The sequence below is a fragment of the Bos grunniens genome, chromosome 22 (genome assembly GCF_055505025.1).
Source record: "Bos grunniens cultivar Pamir isolate PY7600 chromosome 22, Bosgru_T2T1.0, whole genome shotgun sequence".
Classification (NCBI taxonomy): domain Eukaryota; kingdom Metazoa; phylum Chordata; class Mammalia; order Artiodactyla; family Bovidae; genus Bos; species Bos grunniens.
In genome coordinates, this window is record NC_141186.1 from 29,223,050 (window position 1) to 29,241,499 (window position 18,450).

General features: G+C 39.4%; 1 protein-coding gene across 13 annotated transcripts in view; it reads left to right on the plus strand.

Annotated features, from left to right (window-relative positions):
• SHQ1 (SHQ1, H/ACA ribonucleoprotein assembly factor) overlaps window positions 1-18,450 on the plus strand; it is a 288,426-nt gene that overhangs the window by 16,811 nt on the left and 253,165 nt on the right. For 10 of the 13 annotated variants that reach the window (XR_015151264.1, XR_015151267.1, XR_015151263.1 and 7 more), the window contains 2 exons: window positions 6,743-6,870; window positions 16,241-16,395. Coding sequence is in view for 5 of the 13 variants with exons in the window: in XM_086366725.1 (XP_086222851.1) it covers window positions 6,743-6,870; window positions 16,241-16,395 (283 nt within the window). In the remaining 8 variants the exon portion in view is untranslated. Of the gene's footprint in view, window positions 1-3,558; window positions 3,945-6,742; window positions 6,871-16,240; window positions 16,396-16,988; window positions 17,126-18,450 lie in introns of those variants that run through there. The other 3 variants (XR_015151269.1, XR_015151268.1, XM_086366728.1) reach the window with 2 other exon arrangements.

Genomic DNA, 18,450 nt, shown 5'->3' on the forward strand with positions numbered 1-18,450 from the left:
GGAGCTTAATTAGCAGAACTGCCTATCTCTTCTCTTCTAAAACTTGAAGAATAGTGATATGGCCTGAGAGAGTTAGGAAATTGGAATTTATAGTTAGCAGTGTGATATTAGAAGCAGCCCTTATTTTTCTCTATCTTCTGTGTCTTTATCCAGAAGCACATTTTCTTTAATAGTATGCATGAAATGTTTTTTGTATTACTCCAGGAAGGGTTCTTTTTACATGAGCAGTTTAAATTCAGCTTCAGGCAAGTTGGAGGCTGAGAGTCAGGAGGTAAAGATTCTTTGTGATTTTTCTGGTAGGAATGGTGGTGGTGGTATAGTCACTAAGTCGTGTCCGACTCTTTGTGACTCCTTGGACTATAGCTGGCCAGGCTCCTCTGTCCATGAGATTCTCCAGGCAAGAATACTGGAGTGGGTTGCCATTTCCTTCTCCAGAGGATCTTCCTGACCCAGGAATCAAACCAACATCTCTTGCATTGCAGGCAGACTCTTCGACTGAGCTATAACGGGAGCTGGTAGGAATAAGACCAGTTATTTGTCATTTTTGTTTTACTCTTTATTTATATTAGCTGACTGACTCGCCCAAATGTGTTGAATTAAATGAAGTGCAAGTAAAATTCTTTTAAATTTTCAGTTAAAAATCACTGCTTATTTTGTCATTCTTAATGGTTAATACAGTGGAAGAAAAGGTTTATTTTAAATTCTCACATACTATGAAGACAATACACTGCATGTATTGTATTAAAATTTATATGTATATAATGTGATATGCATGTGTAATACATAGTAGATTTTACATTAGCATAATACATGGTGTTTTCAAGTTGTTTGACTTGCCCTCACAAGTCATGATGTCTCTTCATGTTGTCAGGTTTTTCAGTAGCTTGCTGCTGCTATTGGTGCTGCTAAGTCGCTTCAGTCATGTCCGACTCTGTGCGACCCCATAGACGGCAGCCCACCAGGCTCCCCCATACCTGGAATTATCCAGGCAAGAACACTGGAGTGGGTTGCCATTTCCTTCTCCAATGCATGAACGTGAAAAGTGAAAGTGAAGCCGTTCAGTCGTGTCCGACTCTTAGTGACCCCATGGACTGCAGCCCACCAGGCTCCTCTGTCCATGGGACTTTTCAGGCAAGAGTACTGGAGTGGGGTGCCATTGCCTTCTCCATTTCAGTAGCTTAAGGAAAACTAATTTAAATTTTACCCTAAGGCAGAACACTGTGAGGTAAATTGACTATATACAAAAATTTATACATTCCAAAGGCACATGTAAATGACTTCAGGTTATTATTGTTTTAAAAATCCTTTCTTGTAAAATCTGGGTACCAGTGTGTGATATTTTCCCCCATAAGTTTTGCATCCCAGCAGAATGCTGAGCATGTAAAGTTGATCCATTATACTTTTTGATTATCCATTTCTTGCCATTTTAAATTTATTTTGGTATTATTTTCACAGTAAAGTATGTTGAAGGAATTTTGAAACATTCGTTAATAGTCCTTCCTTTTTTGCTTATTATAATTTCCATATTTCTCTAGCTGAGCCTGGTTTTTGTTTTTTTTTCCTTCCCAGGCAAGTTTTTTTTTTAAATTGTTGGCATATATTTTACTTTAACCAGTTCATAAAGTCTCACTTATTCTTTTATTAAAGAAAATAAAAGAATTTAGTTAACATTCAAAATAACGAGATAAGAAAAGGGACAACAATGATTATATAGCATTTGAAGTGCCTTTTTTGGGACTGAGAGAAGACCTTTTGTTTATTTATTTATTTTTAAAAATTGAGGTGTAGTTGATTTACAATATTATATTAGTTTCAAGTGTACAACATAGTGATTCACAACTTTTATAGATTATACTTCGTTTAAAGTTATTATATAACCTATATATATATAAAGTTATTATATATATATGTATATATATACACTGTATATATAAAGTTATTATATAACCTAGATAGCATATTCAAAAGCAGAGACATTACTTTGCCAACAAAGGTCCGTCTAGTCAAGGCTATGGTTTTTCCTGTGGTCATGTATGGATGTGAAATTTGGACTGTGAAGAAAGCTGAGAGCCGAAGAATTGATGCTTTTGAACTGTGGTGTTGGAGAAGACTCTTGAGAGTCCCTTGGACTGCAAGGAGATCCAACCAATCCATTCTGAAGGAGATCAGCCCTGGGATTTCTTTGGAAGGAATGATGCTAAAGCTGAAACTCCAGTACCTTGGCCACCTCATGCGAAGAGTTGACTCATTGGAAAAGACTCTGATGCTGGGAGGGATTAGGGGCAGGAGGAGAAGGGGACGACAGAGGATGAGATGGCTGGATGGCATCACTGACTTGATGGACGTGAGTCTGAGTGAACTCCAGGAGAGGGTGATGGACAGGGAGGCCTGGTGTGCTGCGATTCATGGGGTTGAAAAGAGTCGGACACGACTGAGCGACTGAACTGAACTGAAAGTTATTATAAAATATTGACTCTATCCCCTGTACTGTACAATATGTCCTTATAGCTTATTTATTTTATATATGATAGTTTATACCTCTTAATCTGGGGAGTCTTGTAAAATTGTAATGTTCAGCATTATACATTTGGTAAAGAAGATGATAGAATGATCAAGCTCCTGGATTTATTGAGGAGATCTCACAATGACACGGAGAAGGCAATGGCACCCGACTCCAGTACTCTTGCCTGGAAAATCCCATGGACGGAGGAGCCTTGTAGGCTGCAGTCCATAGGGTCGCGAAGAGTTGGACACGACTGAGTGACTTCACTGTCACTTTTCACTTTCATGCTTTGGAGAAGGAAATGGCAACCCACTCCAGTGTTCTTGCCTGGAGAATCCCAGGGTCAGGGGAGCCTGGTGGGCTGCCGTGTGTGGGGTCGCACAGAGTCGGACACGACTGAAGCGACTTAGCAGTAGCAGCAAAATGACAAGTAGTAATTAGAAGCTTGAAAAGAAAGGTTTACCTCCTTCCCAGTGTGGTTCTTTATGCAAAATAGCAACCTTCGGAAAAAACACTGGAATAAAATGTCACTTATTCATTCTTTCATGTATATACTTACTTGTTCTACCAATATTTGTTTGAATGACTTCCATGTCAGGCGGTGTTGCAGACAGCAGGCAGAGAATGGTGAATACATGGTAGCTGGCCTCAAGGGGCTTACACTCCAGTGGGGAAATGAAAAGTATTTCTATTGTGATAAGTGCTATGAAGAAAAGCCAGGTGAAGGGTTTAGAGAGCGACTGGGCATCTCACTGATTCCTCTAATTCCACATGTTTAACATCGAATGCATCATTTTACCTGTAAAATCTTCCTGAATTTTCTGCTTGATAGGATGCCCTTTATTTCATCCCAGTCACCCAGGTTGAAAACCTGGGAGTCACCTTGGACTTTGTTCTTTATTCCACATTTCCAGTCAATCCTGAAATTGTACCACTTATCTCTTTCTGCTTTGCTTCACTCCATCTCTTCCTGGCCCTCATCTGTGTCTGGCTTGTTGCAGCTGTCCCCTAACTGCCCAGCTGGCGTTTCTCATTCCAGCCCTGCTCTTCTGCAGATCCATCAACCATAAAACCATCAGTGCAGTGTCTACTGAGAGTGAAAATCTGCTTAAGGCCTTACTGGGCTCTCCTTATGGATGTGAGAGTTGGACTGTGAAGAAGGCTGAGCGCCGAAGAATTGATGCTTTTGAACTGTGGTCTCGGAGAAGACTCTTGAGAGTCCCTTGGACTGCAGGGAGATCCAACCAGTCCATTCTAAAGGAGATCAGCCCTGGGATTTCTTTGGAAGGAATGATGCTAAAGCTGAAACTCCAGTACTTTGGCCACCTCATGCGAAGAGTTGACTCATTGGAAAAGACTGATGCTGGGAGGGATTGGGGGCAAGAGGAGAAGGGGACGACAGAAGATGAGATGGCTGGATGGCATCACTGACTTGATGGATGTGAGTCTGAGTGAACTCTGGGAGTTGGTGATGTACAGGGAGGCCTGGCGTGCTGTGATTCATGGGGTCGCAAAGAGTAGGACACTACTGAGCGACTGATCTGATCTGATCTGATCTGGGCTCTCCTTTGCCTAAAGCATAAATTCCTAACTCCTTAGCATGTATAGAAAGTTTTCTGTTATCTGGATGCTACCTGCCTCTGTGGCGTCTATTTTGCCACCCCCTGCCCACATTTCATATGATGACAGTAATGAATGTTTGCATCTCCCCACCTGTACCACACTGCTTCTCACACATTTTTTTACTTCTGATTTCCCTTTGCCAGCTGATTTTTCCCCTTTTCCTGCTTTCCCTGAATAACTTTGACTTATCCTGTAAGGCTGGGCTCAATTGTCACCCCCTGGCACCCTTGCTTCCAGCTTGGCATAGGAAGTGCTCATGTGTTATAGCTCATCTTGTTTTTACTGCATTATTTTGTAACATTCTGTGGGTTTTTTTTCTATTGTTCCCATTGAATTGTGGTGCCCTGAAGGACAGGGCAAGAGTCTTACTGGTCTTCTCTCTTACGCCACAAAGAGGGCACTCAGTGAATGCCCATTGAACTCATGGCATTTTAAAACTTGAAAATAATTTATTCTGAAACGTAGAGCATCAGTCGACCTTAGATGCTGGGCATCACAAGGAATGAACCATCACTGTTTAGATGAGGGACTGTACTAGTGAGATTTTACTCAAAACATTTTTGAATTTTTTGAGGGGTGTGCGTGAAGGTGGCAGAGATACTGTTTTACAAGAGGATTTTCCCCCTATTATTTTTCCTCCTGGGGAAAAAAACAGCATCTTTTCAGATGGGCCCTTCTGCTGCTGCTGTTGCTGCTACTGCTGCGTCACTTCAGTCGCGTCCGACTCTGTGTGACCCCAGAGACGGCAGCCCACCAGTCTCCCCCGTCCCTGGGATTCTCCAGGCAAGAGCACTGGAGTGGGTTGCCCTTCTTCTACCCTTGATTAAAACGTCCTTGGTGCTCCAGCTTTCAACACCCTTTCCTCTCAGGTGGCCACTTCACCCTGGGTGTTCTGTCCTCTTCTTTCGCCTCAGTAACTGTGTGAATGCTCAGGACTTCTGTGTGTCTCTCTTGAGCACAGGTTAGCATATCTGACTGCCTGGGGGACAAGTTTCTGTCTTTCCTACAAGGACGCCTCCAATAACTCGTCCCAAAGCAGAAGCCGTTCCCTCTCCAGTCGAGTCTGTTAGCATCCTGTGTCACTGTCTCTGTCGGGGGCACTTAACTGTTCAGGCCAGAGTCCTGGGCAACAGCCTGATCCCGAGAGGAGCTGGCACTGAGAATTACTCCTTCAAGATAATTGCTGTTCAGTTTTGTCCAATATGTGCTTTATTTCCTCACTCATAAAAATGGAAAGTTTATATTGGTTAATAGCTTGGATTTCAGACTGAGACTTAAAGGGGTCCAAATCCTGGCCCCACTTCTCACTGGTTCTTTGACCTTAACCCTGGTACACAACTTTTCCAGCCCTCAGTTTCCACTCGTGTAAAAGGGGAGTATTGATAGCACCCATTGCCTAATGAAGTGGTGTGGGTATTCAAGGAAATAATGAATGAAAAGCACTTAGTGCAGGGCTTGCCACATCCAAAGAACTCAGTAAGTTATCTGTGATCTTTCTAATTTTAAAAAGATTTCAGTATCTCAGTTGAAAGTCTTTAAAGTCTATTAAAGTCTTTAAAGTATTAAAACCATGAGCTAGAAAATCCAGTGTATCAAAATGACCAGTGTCTTGAGGTTCTAATTACCTGAAATATCAATGAATTTCCCACCATAAGTTATAGTTTATGTCATTCTTTTCCAACTTCCAACTTTGAATATAAGATAGTATTTGTGCTGTGTGTGCTATGCTAAGTTGCTTCCGTTGTGTCCAATTCTTTGTGACCCCATGGACTGTAGCCCCCCAGGCTCCTCTGTCCATGGGATTCTCCAGGCAAGAATACTGGAGTGGGTTGCCATGCCCTCCTCCAGGGGATGTTCCCGACCCAGGGATCAAACCAACGTTTCTTCTGTTTCCTGCATTTGCAGGTGGATTCTTTACCACTGCTGCCACCTGGGAAGCTGTAAGACAGCATCGTTTCTGAATAAGTGTCTTCAAAGAGTTTACTTTGAATGTAGCAGTTATTTTTCTAGTTAAAACTGAGAAAGTAAAGTACAGGAAAAGTAATTTTCTGTTCTCTGTGAAAGTTCCTTTTATCTTTTGCAATAGTTTTGACTTAGGGTCTATAAATATTAGCATAGCTAAATGAAATAGATTGCGTCTTGGAAGGAAACATGAATGCACATACTAAAAAATGATGTGTGTGTGTATGTGAGAGAGAGACCTCTTGGTGGTGGTGGTGGAATTAAAATACTATTTATTATAAGCTTATGAAAATTTGTAATATTTGCAAATTGCACAAGGCCTAGCCTTCATGAGCATTGTGTATTCAGATTTGCTTCATCCCGCATAACTGTGGTATAGGACATAGGACTTTAGAGGGGACTGGTCTTCTCTGTACTTTCTGTTTAAAAAGATCGCAAATGTCAAATACCCCTTTAGTCTGAGGCTTACTTTGCATTTATGATGATTAGTAACCACAGTGAAAGTAATAGCAGCGCTCAGTCTTGCCTTGAAATGTGCTTTAAATCAGTCTGTATTTCTAGTACAAATATGATGAATTAAGGTAAAATTTTAAACAGTGAAAACCAGCCTGATTATATGTAACAAGCCCCTTCATATTTTTTTTTTTTTTCCAGAGCTGACTTTATGGAAGATGAAGCAGTTAAGCAGGTTTTGGAATATAATCCTTGGTGGAGTGATTTATATTCAGAAATGATGACCTCTTTGGGAAAGAGTCAGGAGGAAGAAAATCTTGCTGCGTTAGGTAAGAAACTCAAAATAAGACTCATTTGCACACTGCCTTTCTTAAACACACAATTGTAATTGTCACATGGGGTGAAGATATTATTTTGATTTGCTAATTTTGGAAATAGGAGCTTTACCCGGGACTTGGAAATGTCACACAGTACTTATACTTATTTGTCTCAGAAAATTCTTTTGGAATATATTTTACTTTTGAATCATTGGGGTTCTTTAAAATTTCTTAATTTTTTAAATATTTTTATCAAATTTAGGGACATTAACATACAGGACATGTGTAGTTGTTGAATAATCTGCTTGTGGGATCTGAATGTTCCTCTGTGGTAAAGGTGTTTGAGTATTAGTAATGGTGAGAAAAGACCAAGTTTTCCATCCCTTTGTCTGTTGGATGAATTTGATAAGTTCTCCCCAGTTATTTCAGAAGTGGTTTCATGTGGAAGCAGGACTAGTTATCTTCCTTTCTGTACCTTACAGAGAGCAATTTTTACCAAATAAGGCTGAGTTAGGGGGTTTTATGAGCCACAAGAGACGATTGTGCCATGCTTAACATTAAGCCAAATATTATACACAGAGTTGTAGTTTTAGACAAGCATTTTATTAATGGGCTTCCCGAGTGGTGCAGTGGTAAAAAATATGTCTGCCAGTGCAGGAGACATAAGAAATATGGGTTCAATCCCTGGATTGGGTAGATTCCCTGGAGTAGAAAATGGCAACCCACTCCAGTAGTCTTGCCTGGAGAATGCCATGGACAGAGGAGCCTGGTGGGCTATGGTCCATGGGGTCACAAAACAGTTCGACATGACTGAGCACTCACACACACACACACACACACACACACACACACACACACGCATTTTATTAACACCTTTTCTAAGTGGGAGGTTGGTATGTTAAGTCTGTGAATTAGAATTATAACAATTTCACATAGATCAAGAATAGTGGGCTAATGTTTTCTGTTATACTGATTTGGCTTTTAATTATACATTAAAAATACCATGCCTAGACTTGTGTTGTGATGATCATTTTGTAGTATATGCAGATGTTGAATTTTAATGCTGTATACTTGAAAATTATATAATAAAAATACATGTATTAAAAAATCCATCCTATGCATTATTTGAGAGCAAACAATCTTACTTCCAAAAAAAAAAAAAACTCAGTGTTTAAATGAAAGGAACACACACACACATACACACGTGCATGAAATGGAATATAGAATCTCCTCACTCCAAATTCCTTTTCCTGAAAATAATCACTGTTAACAATTTGGGGTATTCTAAACATATATACCCACATCTAAGCATTTGCTTTTAGAAGTTTATACACATAGATTCATATACACTCTCTTCTCACTTTGCTTCCTTTATAGTGTATGTTGTACATCTTCCATCAATGCTTACAGTTCTACCTGAAGCTTTTCATACCTGCCTAGTGTCCTGTTGTGTTTTTGTGTCATAACTGGTGACTGTTTGGGTTGTTGACTACTTGTGGACATTCGGGGTGTTTACATGGTTCTGCAGTGACCTTCTTTGACCACTGATTCTGAAGAAACTGTTGCTTCACAGTATTTTGATCCTCTGCATAGAAATGCAGCAGCTTGCTATTTGTTCTATTTCTAGAGCCTTGAAAGAGCCTATCATGTAATGGGTACTCAACAAATATTTGTAGAATAAAATAAATATTGCAGTAAATATTTTTGTAATTAGGTTTCATTAGAATTTAGGTGGTCTCTAGCAGATTGAAAAATTGCCAGTATTTTTTGGAGTTGACTCTCCGGCACAATGGAAATTTATTTGTAAATGATGATTCTTGTTACATTGTTTTCAGCAAATCCTTGGTTGTATATTTGATTTGAGTTCAAGAATCTTTCAGAGACTTCCCGTATCATGTAGGGGAATTTTCAGGCATGGGATTGCTAACACGATTTATAGACCTGCTTAGAAAGTTTGTTCAGACTTAAATCGTCAATGCTTTCTATTGGTTTGAGTCCGTTCCCCAGTTTTGGTGTGGTATCTTACTGAAGCAGTCTGGGAAGGAATTGGTGGTTGTGTAGTTTTCTGTCCACAAGGGTGAGCTAGTTGCCTTAAAAATCGAGATGGTATTTACCTTTAATTTAAATTTTAACTTGCTCTGCTTTAATCAGTTGTAGTGTATCTAGGTCCTATTTTCTGTCTCAGTCGTTCTCTATGTATACTTTTAACAGAAGGCTAAGCCAGTTGGTGCCTTTAACCACTGTCCCTTCTGAGTCTCTGTGGTGTGTAACCCAGACTGGTGCTTCAGACACATTCCCAGCCCATTAAACTGTTACAGTGCTTTATTCTAAGAATCACTTTTAAAAACAACAAGGGCATGTGATAAAGGTAGAGGAACTTGAATTCTTTGTTGTACAGATGGTATCTCTTGTAAATGTGTTAAGTAATGGTTATGCCTATGAAAGTTGCTCAGTCGTGTCCAACTTTTTGCCACCCCCTGGACTATACAGTCCATGGAATTCTCCAGGCCAGAATACTGGAGTGGGTAGCCTTTCCCTTCTCCAGGGGATCTTCCCGACCCAGGAATTGAACTGGGGTCTCCTGCATTGCAGGTGGATTCTTTACCAACTGAGCTATCAGGGAAGCTTGGTTATGCATAGGATATAAGGGGGATATAATAGGGGGTTCAGGGTTTAATGCCCTCCTCCTCCACAGGCTGCTTTGTGACTTTGCAACTGCTCTGGGATGCTGTGGAAATCCTGTATCTGCCTCACAGAATTGTCATGAGGATTGAACTAGATCATTTACTTAAAATCTTAGCGTATTATGTGTTAGAAATATCAGTACAGAGTAAATCAATGGCAGGAGAGCCAGGAATTGGCTTCCGTTTGAAATGACAGTTTTTGTACATTTACATGGCTTTAAGGGCAAGTTCTTTGTTTACATGATTCTTCTTTCAGGTTTCTTTTTTTCTTGTTCAATGTTTTGAGACACCCAGAATTGGAGGCACACATTGAAATGCGTCGAACCGGGCTCAAATAGGGGAGAAAAGAAATAAACCAAAACATGAACTTTGAAGTTCTCAGCTCATTCAAGCAGCGTGCTGCTGCTGTAATTTCCCCCTTCCTCCTCTTCCTCTCATCCCCTCTTTGCTCCCAGGCCTTCTTCCTCTCTGTCATCGCAGGGGGACATTTCCAGCAGATACAACAGTGCAGGTGAGGGGTGCGTCTTGGATTCCTCCTCCTCCTAAAGCATTAAGCTGGATTGTCTTGATTTCCAGATAAGCCTTAGGTGATAAACTTTGTCCCCTGTCTTTGCCTCGGTTATGACTTTTGTCATATTCGTCACGTCGCTCTCAGTTTCAACACGGAGACTTTCCTTGCCGTCTTCATTTCTGTAATGATCTGGATCTTCCTCCCCAAAGGCTTGTAAATGGAAGTGTTAAATGCAGTGCTCCCACTGAGCTCTGGTTTCACGAGGATGAACTTACCACATTTCCCATGTTGTGTCTCAGCGGTTAATCTCAGCCCAAGAATCTTGGCACATGATGGCTTGTTATGACACCACGTAACACTCGTAGTCGGTGAACTTCCTAGCAGGGACATCCTGTTTGGCACCAGTGTTTGCGGAGTTAAACTGTCAGCATCAGCCCTGAAAGCTGCAACACTGTGGGGCTGGCCATTGGGGCCAAGGGTTTGAGTGCAGTACCTTTTCTTCTGATTCCCCTGATCTGTTTCCAGAAAGTGTACAATGGAATAGGTTTCAATTTCTCTGAGAGGAGCCAGATCATGTATGATTTGTTGACCCACAGAGGACAAGGATGTTTGGGAAGGGAATTAGGCAGCAAAGATTTAAAAATAATAAAAACAGATGATGTTTGAAGTGAAGTAACAAAGTCACTTTCCACTTTGGTGGGAGCCACTTGGCGGTCTTCAAATGTTTTGGTGGAGTTTCTCATCTCGGGAGGTGATCTTGGGCCATTTGCTTCCATGTTAAGGCACCAGTTTCTTCCCCAAATAGAGCCCGAAATAGGCTTTTGTTTGACTGTAGATTATTTGTTGTTATGTGTTCAGTTGCTGAGTCTTATCTGATTCTTTGCGACCCCCTGAACTGTAGCCCAGCAGGTTCCTCTGTCCACAGGATTTCCCAGGCAAGAATACTTGAGCGGGTTGCAATTTCCTCCTCCAGGGGTTCTGCCTGATCCAGGGTTTGAACCTGTGAGACGCTCCTGAATCTCCTGCATTGGCAGGCAGATTCTTTACCACTGAGTCACCTGGGAAACCCTGTAGATTGTTTACAGAAGTATAATTAACCAAAATGTTATGAACTGGATAACAAAGCTGCTATGTTGTGTAGCTAAAGTCACATGAATGCTTGACTTTATTATAAATGTTAATTGTGGTGGCAAGCATCCAAGTATTATTTGTACCGCATCTGTAGTTATTTGTGGTGCTTCTCCTTGGTTGGACCTGACTGTGTGCAAATCTCCCCAAGTTTCCCTTTGGGTGATATGATTTATAGCTCTAATGTGAAAGGCCTGAGGGAGCTCAGACTTTTGGTTTCTCTACTGATTTCCCGGTTTGCTGTTATTGTTATTTATTATCTCTGGTTTCTTTGTTTGAAGTTCAGAATTTAAATATTTCTGTGTATTTTTAATGAACTACTTAGGCCAAACTGGAACTCAAACCACCCAGGAAAAGGTGGGTGTGTTGTAAGTGAAGGTTAGGGGCACCCAGCATTCAGGAATTTGGAAGAGTGCATTCAAGTCAGCCTTGTGTGTACAGTCATAGAAAATTATTTGTGATGTATAGAAAGACTTATCTGTGGGTCATATAACATCAGAGCTCATAGTACCCAAGTCAACCTTTACAAATCATTGAATACATACAGGTGTGATGACTTAGGAGTAAGGAATAAATGTGTGTGTGAATGATTTGGTATGTTGTTCACTGGTTCTGGGCACGCTTACCTTGTGATTCAGAAGTCCATGGAAGCAGAAGTCTTTCTTAGCCAGCTAGAGTCTAAAGGCTTTTCTCTAGTGAGATCCTATTGTCACGATCACCTGGCACTTTCCTATTAGCTAAACTAATGAACGTCTCCAAAACTGTACTTAAGGGAATACCTTCTCAGGTGTTCTTGCTGAGTAATAGGAGTCTTCAAATATTTTGTCAGATATGTGTTCTTCATGCATCGAAGAAATGTTCCTTTTAATAGTTTCCTCACATCAGACCACTTTAAGTGAACGGAGAGCTTCTCTTTAATTGAAAAATCTTCATATGAGCCCTGTAATGGGACAGTCAATACCCACTTGATCTGTCACATGAATTTCTTTTTTAGAATTCAATCTTTTTTAGAAGTCAGTCTTTAAAGAGTGCTTCTCCTAACTGTGTTATACTCACCTGTATTATTAAACTTTAAAATATACACATTTCTTTTTGTTGCTGGCCAGCAAATTAAATACGTTCATATAGTTACTTGTTTATGTGAACAATGCTTGTACAAATACACTAAAATTTTTTTTAAACATAGACTTTTTAACATGGCTGAAAAAAATAGTGTATTTTATGTCATATCCTGTCTTTTTTTTTTTTTTTTTTTTAGTACTAACAGTATTTTAGTAAGTAAAGGAATATTGCTTCTAGTAATTTCATGTAAGGGTATTTAAGATTTTTTTTCCCAAGAGAACAGACTGCAAAAAACTGCTGGAAGGAAACCTTACAGCAAAAAGAAGCCATGTTAAACTTAAGGCTCCTGAGAGTATAGACATGAAAACGATATGTGAAAAGGGACCATTATGCGGGAGTAATCATATTCTTTTCCTTCGGGCTTTTGCCCAGTTGTGATGAACAGAAGGGCAGTCTTTTGTTGAGCAGAGACAGAAAGGCTGGGACTTAACTAGCTGTTAAGAGAATGACTTGGGAATACTAAAAAGGTGGTTTAATAATTTTTGGTTTCTGAGAAGGTGTCAAAAACACGTGGCTTTTATTAACTCTTCTCCACTAAGAAGAGGCTTCCTGAGTTAAAACTGAGCTCATGCCCTCTCAGCTAGTGGCCAAGTTTCCTGCCTTTCTTTGCCCCTGGATGTGTTTGTAAGACTTAAGTCCTCGATGATAGGAAGTGAGTGAAAGTGCTGTGTGCACTTTCTGGATCAATTCCTTAGAAAAAGGTGTTTGTCATCCTCTTCTTCTTCCACTTTGCCATTGGTTGGAAAATTTTAACCTGAAACAGCATCTTATACCATAGATGGAAGTCATATAGTGGAAATGCTGATACTCACCCGTTCTGGACTGTTCACTCCGAGTAGTAGTGTGAGAAACTTCTGTCTTACTGAAGCCACTGTATTTTGGGTCTGTCTGTATGTACATTTTATATGCCTATATGTGTGTGTGTGCTAAGTTGCTTCCACCCTGTCCAACTCTTTGTGAGCCTGTGGACTATAACCCACCAAGCTTCTCTGACCGTGGGATTCTCCAGGCAAGAACACTGGAGTGGGTTGCCATTTCCTTCTCCAATGCATGAAAGAGAAAAGTGAAAGTGAAGTCGCTCAGTTGTGTCCGACTCTTAGCGACCCCATGGACTGCAGCCTACCAGGCTCCTCTGTCCATGGATTTTCCAGGCAAGAGTACTGGAGTGGGGTGCCATTGCCTTCTCCATTGGTAAGGTGACTGATATTTAAAAGAGATAGTGTCTCTCTCTTCTGTTGATAATTTATTGGGAATGGGAAAAATATTGTATTTGCAGGTGACAAAAACCTAAAGTGCTTGGAAGTAGTATTTAGCAAGAAAAGCAGCAGATCTATTTGATAAAGTTGGTGGTTCAATACAGTAGAAAAGATGGCTTACTGAGCAGACTGTGCGGGCACAATTAACTCCTCATCTGTAATTAACCAAAATCTGAAAATACAAAAAAGTAATTTTCAGATAGATTATAGATTTAAATTTAAAAGAGGAAACAGTAACTCTTAAAGAAAAGCTGAGAGACTCCATGGACAATTCAGGAGTTGGAGAAACCTTATTGAAGGCTATAAATTCACAATCTGGTTTAAAAAAAAAAAAAAAGACATATTGGACTACACACAGACATAAATAATTCAATGACCTAAGATCCTCTGAACAGAGTCAGTAGAGATGCAGTAGATTTGGAGAGATGACTCGGGTTTGAATCCGTAGTAGACAAGTTCTTAAATATTTGACAAGCCATCCAGAAAGTAACTGGGCAAAACATATGGGTAATTTATAGGAGCGCAGATCCAAGTTGCCAAACAAATCTATGAAATAATGTTTGGAGTTTAGCAGTTAGAGAAATGCTAACTGACGTAACAGTGATATGTCACTGTATTAGTTTCCTCTTTTTGCATTCCAAGTTACCACAGATCAGAAACAGAGTTCTGATTTGGCTGTTTTCATGGGTCAGGAGACAGGTATGGAGACCCTGATACCCACCTGTCCTGGACTGTTCACTCTGAGTAGTAGTGTGAGAGAGAAACTTCAGTGTATTTTGGGTCTGTCTGTTACAGCAGTTTAGCCTGTCCTGACCTGCATATAATGGACAATTCTGAAACCTGGAAAAAAGGCTTTAAAGTTATTTTGGCAATACTTTGATATTCACTGGTTCTGGAAGCTAAATGTTCCTCATGACTGAGTTGAACAACTTTTAAAGTGAATTTGAAAGTGGTCTTCTTATGGGGCATGGAAGGAGAATGAAGAATTAATTTGTAAGGGAAGAGATTGATGACACTGACATAGAGGTAATAATATATCTAGATACTTAATAGTTTATCTAGATGCTTAGAAGCTGAGGTGTGGTCCTCTGCTAGGGGTCTTGGAAGGCTGGAGACAAATATGGCCATCTTTTCATTTTCAAAAAATAGATGTTTGCAGCTGTATTCCTTTCTGAAGCTCAGAGTTCTTTTCTAAGCTCACATGATGGTTGGCAGAACTTGATTCCTGCAACTATAGAACTGAGACCCCCATGTTCTTGTTGGCTTTCAGCCGGGGCGTCACTCTCAGATATTAGAGGATCCCACAGTTCCCTGCCACGTGGCCCCCTCATGACATGACGTCTTATTTCTTCACGATTGGCGATTGGCGGGAGAGTCTCTGCCAATATCAGAACATAGTCATAATAATCGTAACAGTAGCTGTCCTATCACTGTTGCCGTATTCTTTTGAATAGAAGCAAGTCACAGTTCCTGCCCACACTCAAGTGATGTCTTACTGGAGGTTATTTTAGAATTTTTCTTACCACAGTCCTTTCATATCCATTAAACTGAAAATGGTTTTTAAAAAAGCATTTATGGCTGGGAGCAAGCAAGAGATATGCTTAGGGAAGGGAACTTCTGTCCATGACCATTACAAAGGAGAGATGTAGCCCTTAAATAAAGTATCTCTTAAAAACAGATAAATTTTTTGACCCAGTAAGTCTACTGTTGGGGATCTGTTTCATGGAAATAAGGCCTCCATTATCCAGTGACATATGATATGACATTTACTGCAGCATCATTAGCAGTGGCATAAAGTTGGAAGCAGAGTGAATGCCCATCAGTAGGGGGAGTGGTTGGATAGAGCATACCACACCATGGAATATTCTACTCCACAAAATTAGCTAAGTACCAAGTGACTTGGGGAGATTTCCTGGAGGTGTCATTGAGTTAGACTGGCTAGATGGACAAAAATAATCTGATTCTCTGGGGAGGAAAAGATATCAACTCCCTTGTATACATGTTTGTGTGTCCTATGGTTGTAAAGAAAAATATGAAGTGACATATACTAGATTTTTTTTAACACGGAAAAAGTTATTGATGAGGATAAAGGGTGCCAAGCAGAAGAAGAAAAGGAAACATCCTCTTCCAACCAGTTTAGTATGCGTGGTATAATCAAATTTGCATATTTATGTAAAACTTTGTATAAATGATATTTTGAAAAATAATATGCCCTTAAAATTGACTAATACATGGGAATACTTCGAAATAATATTTACAGAGTGTTTCACATGTTTTCTGTTATCAAAATATAATTATCTTATTTTTAAAGTCAATTGAGTAATTGTCAGAGTTGTTGTTGTTGTTGTTGACAACAGAGTTGTCATTTAGCTGTCTTGAGTACAGAACTGTGTAGCAAAAAAAAAAAAACAGCCAGTATGTGGGAGGGGTCTGGATATAAGGAATAGATATTGTTTAGACATTTTTTTTCTTTTTTTTTTTTAGCCCTACTAGAATTTGAACAAATACATAGCTCTTAAAAAAATTGTGAAGTCTAATTAAAAAGTTGTTTCCATGTCCAGAGTTTAAGAATTTTTATTTCAGTTTCTATAATTAAAGTTCTAATTTTGACAAATCTGTCTGCAGTGGGGGTTTTACCAAACAGAATGAAACATCTAAGTTTTAAATGCATTTTCTTCTAGTATCTTTTTCTGAAGAAGAGAAATATCAGCTGCGAAAATTTGTTAATAAATCTTACCTGCTGGACAAGAAAGCCCATCGTCAGGTGTACTACAGTTTGATTGATATCCTTCTGGCATATTGCTATGAGACCCGTGTCACCGAAGGAGAGAGGAATGTAAGTGCGTGTGTGTCTGTGAACGTTGGCATAGACTGTTGTACAGAGTAAACTGTATTAAGGTCATGAGTGTTTATTTGGGGACAGTCCGAACTGAGGTGCACAGGTCTGTTGGTGATGGATGCCAGCATGAAAGCATAATGCTTTTTAAAGATTTGTTCATTTATTCATTTTTGATTGTGCTGGGTCTTCATTGCTGCACAAGCTTTTCTCTAGTTGTGGCAAGCAGGGGCTACTCTCTTGAGGTATGCAGCCTTTTCACTGGAGTGACCTCTTGTTTCGGAGCACGGGTTCCAGGGTGCATGGGCTCAGTAGTTGCAGCTTGCGGGCTCTAGAGCACAGGCTCAGTAGTTGTGGCACATGGACTTAGTTGCTCAAGGCATGTGGGATCTTCCCGGACTAGGCATTGAACCTGTGTCCCCTGCATTGGCAGGCGGATTCTTACGCACTGAGCCACCATGGAAGCCCCAGCATAATGCTTTTATTTGGTCTTTTTTTTCTTCTCTCTTGGCATTAGTCTCACTCAATAGCAGAGTGGGGAAGTAAAGCTGAAGGTAGGGAAGAAGGATATCCTGGGCTCTCATTTCTTTTAGGAGATGAAGTGACCAAATGAGACACCTGTTGCCACATGACACCTGACATTGGAAAGGGGTAAACTTTACCATTTCTAGTCTTTCTCTGAGCTGTCTATTAACAGATGTAAGGTATAGTATTTTGTACAAAAAGGAATGTGAGCCTTTATCTGCAGGTGTCCCTCAATTTAAATAGTATTTGTACTTCTGAAAAATTGTATGTAAATCACATTTTAAAAACCTGAATTGTATCCTTTTGCTATTCAGTGAAATCCTATTGCAAAAGTAAATCTTTTTGTAAAGAAAGGATGATCTTACTTTTTTAAATGATCTTTTAAAGAAATATATACAATTGTATTGTATCTCTTCTTATACCACACTTGATTCTGTAAATGAAGAGCTGAATTTCTTTCTCACCTGTATCTCTGATCGTATATATATGTTTTTTTCAAAAGGCTGGAAAGCCAGAAAAAAAATCTTTCCAGTTAATGTGTCCCTGTATCTATTGATAATAATTTTTGCTCAAGGGGTTATACTTGAGGTGTGCATATGCTTCCCTGTTTTTTATTTATTTATTAAGTTAAAAAATTCTTTAAATTGGCATAAAGTTGATTTACAGTATTTCACGTTTACATTGTAGTGATTCAGTATTTTTATATATTTTACTTATATTTCCTTGTGCTGTACACTGTATTCTTGTATCTTATTTATTTTGTACATAATAGTTCATCTCCTACCCCTATCGTATCCCTCCCCCCTCCTTCTTTTTAGATTACACAAATAATTCATATCATTGTAAAGGAAAATACAGGAAGAAAATAATTAAAATTTCCTGTCATCTCAGCTATCAAAGGTAGCCATTGTTACAAGGAAATGTTTCTCTTCTCGGCTTCTTTCATCACACACATGTATTTATATTGGGTTGTAATGTATGTACTATTATTTAACCTGCTTTTCTCGCCTACTTAACATCATAGTATTAGCATAATATTGGGATAAGGATTTGATATGTGTCAAGTTTTTTTGCTGTTGGGATTCTGAAAATTTCAAAGGTGACTTTTGAGATTTGTATTTGACTCCAAAATGAATATTAATGAGTGTATTAAGTGCATACTATAACTGAAAATGGATTTTGTTCCACTCATCTATTTAGAACACCATAGTCAGAGAAAATGTTTTCTTTGACAGAAAAAATAGCTTCATATTGCTTGAGAAGATGAGTGAGAGTGTTTAGTTATGCCCAATAAAATTTTGCATTTTTCATTCTTAGATTCATATATTTGAAATCACAAAGTCTTGCAAACTTCAAGGTCTTCTCTAGAATGTACTTATTCTTGCAGACCTTCTCTGAAAAGCCAGATTCTTCAGCAGCTTTTTAAATGCCACAGAGGGTACTTTAACATTATCTTTGAGTCTTTTCGTAGATTGTTTGTGAAATATTTGGGAGGTAAGTAACCTAGTTGAGAAGGACAGAAATTGAGCA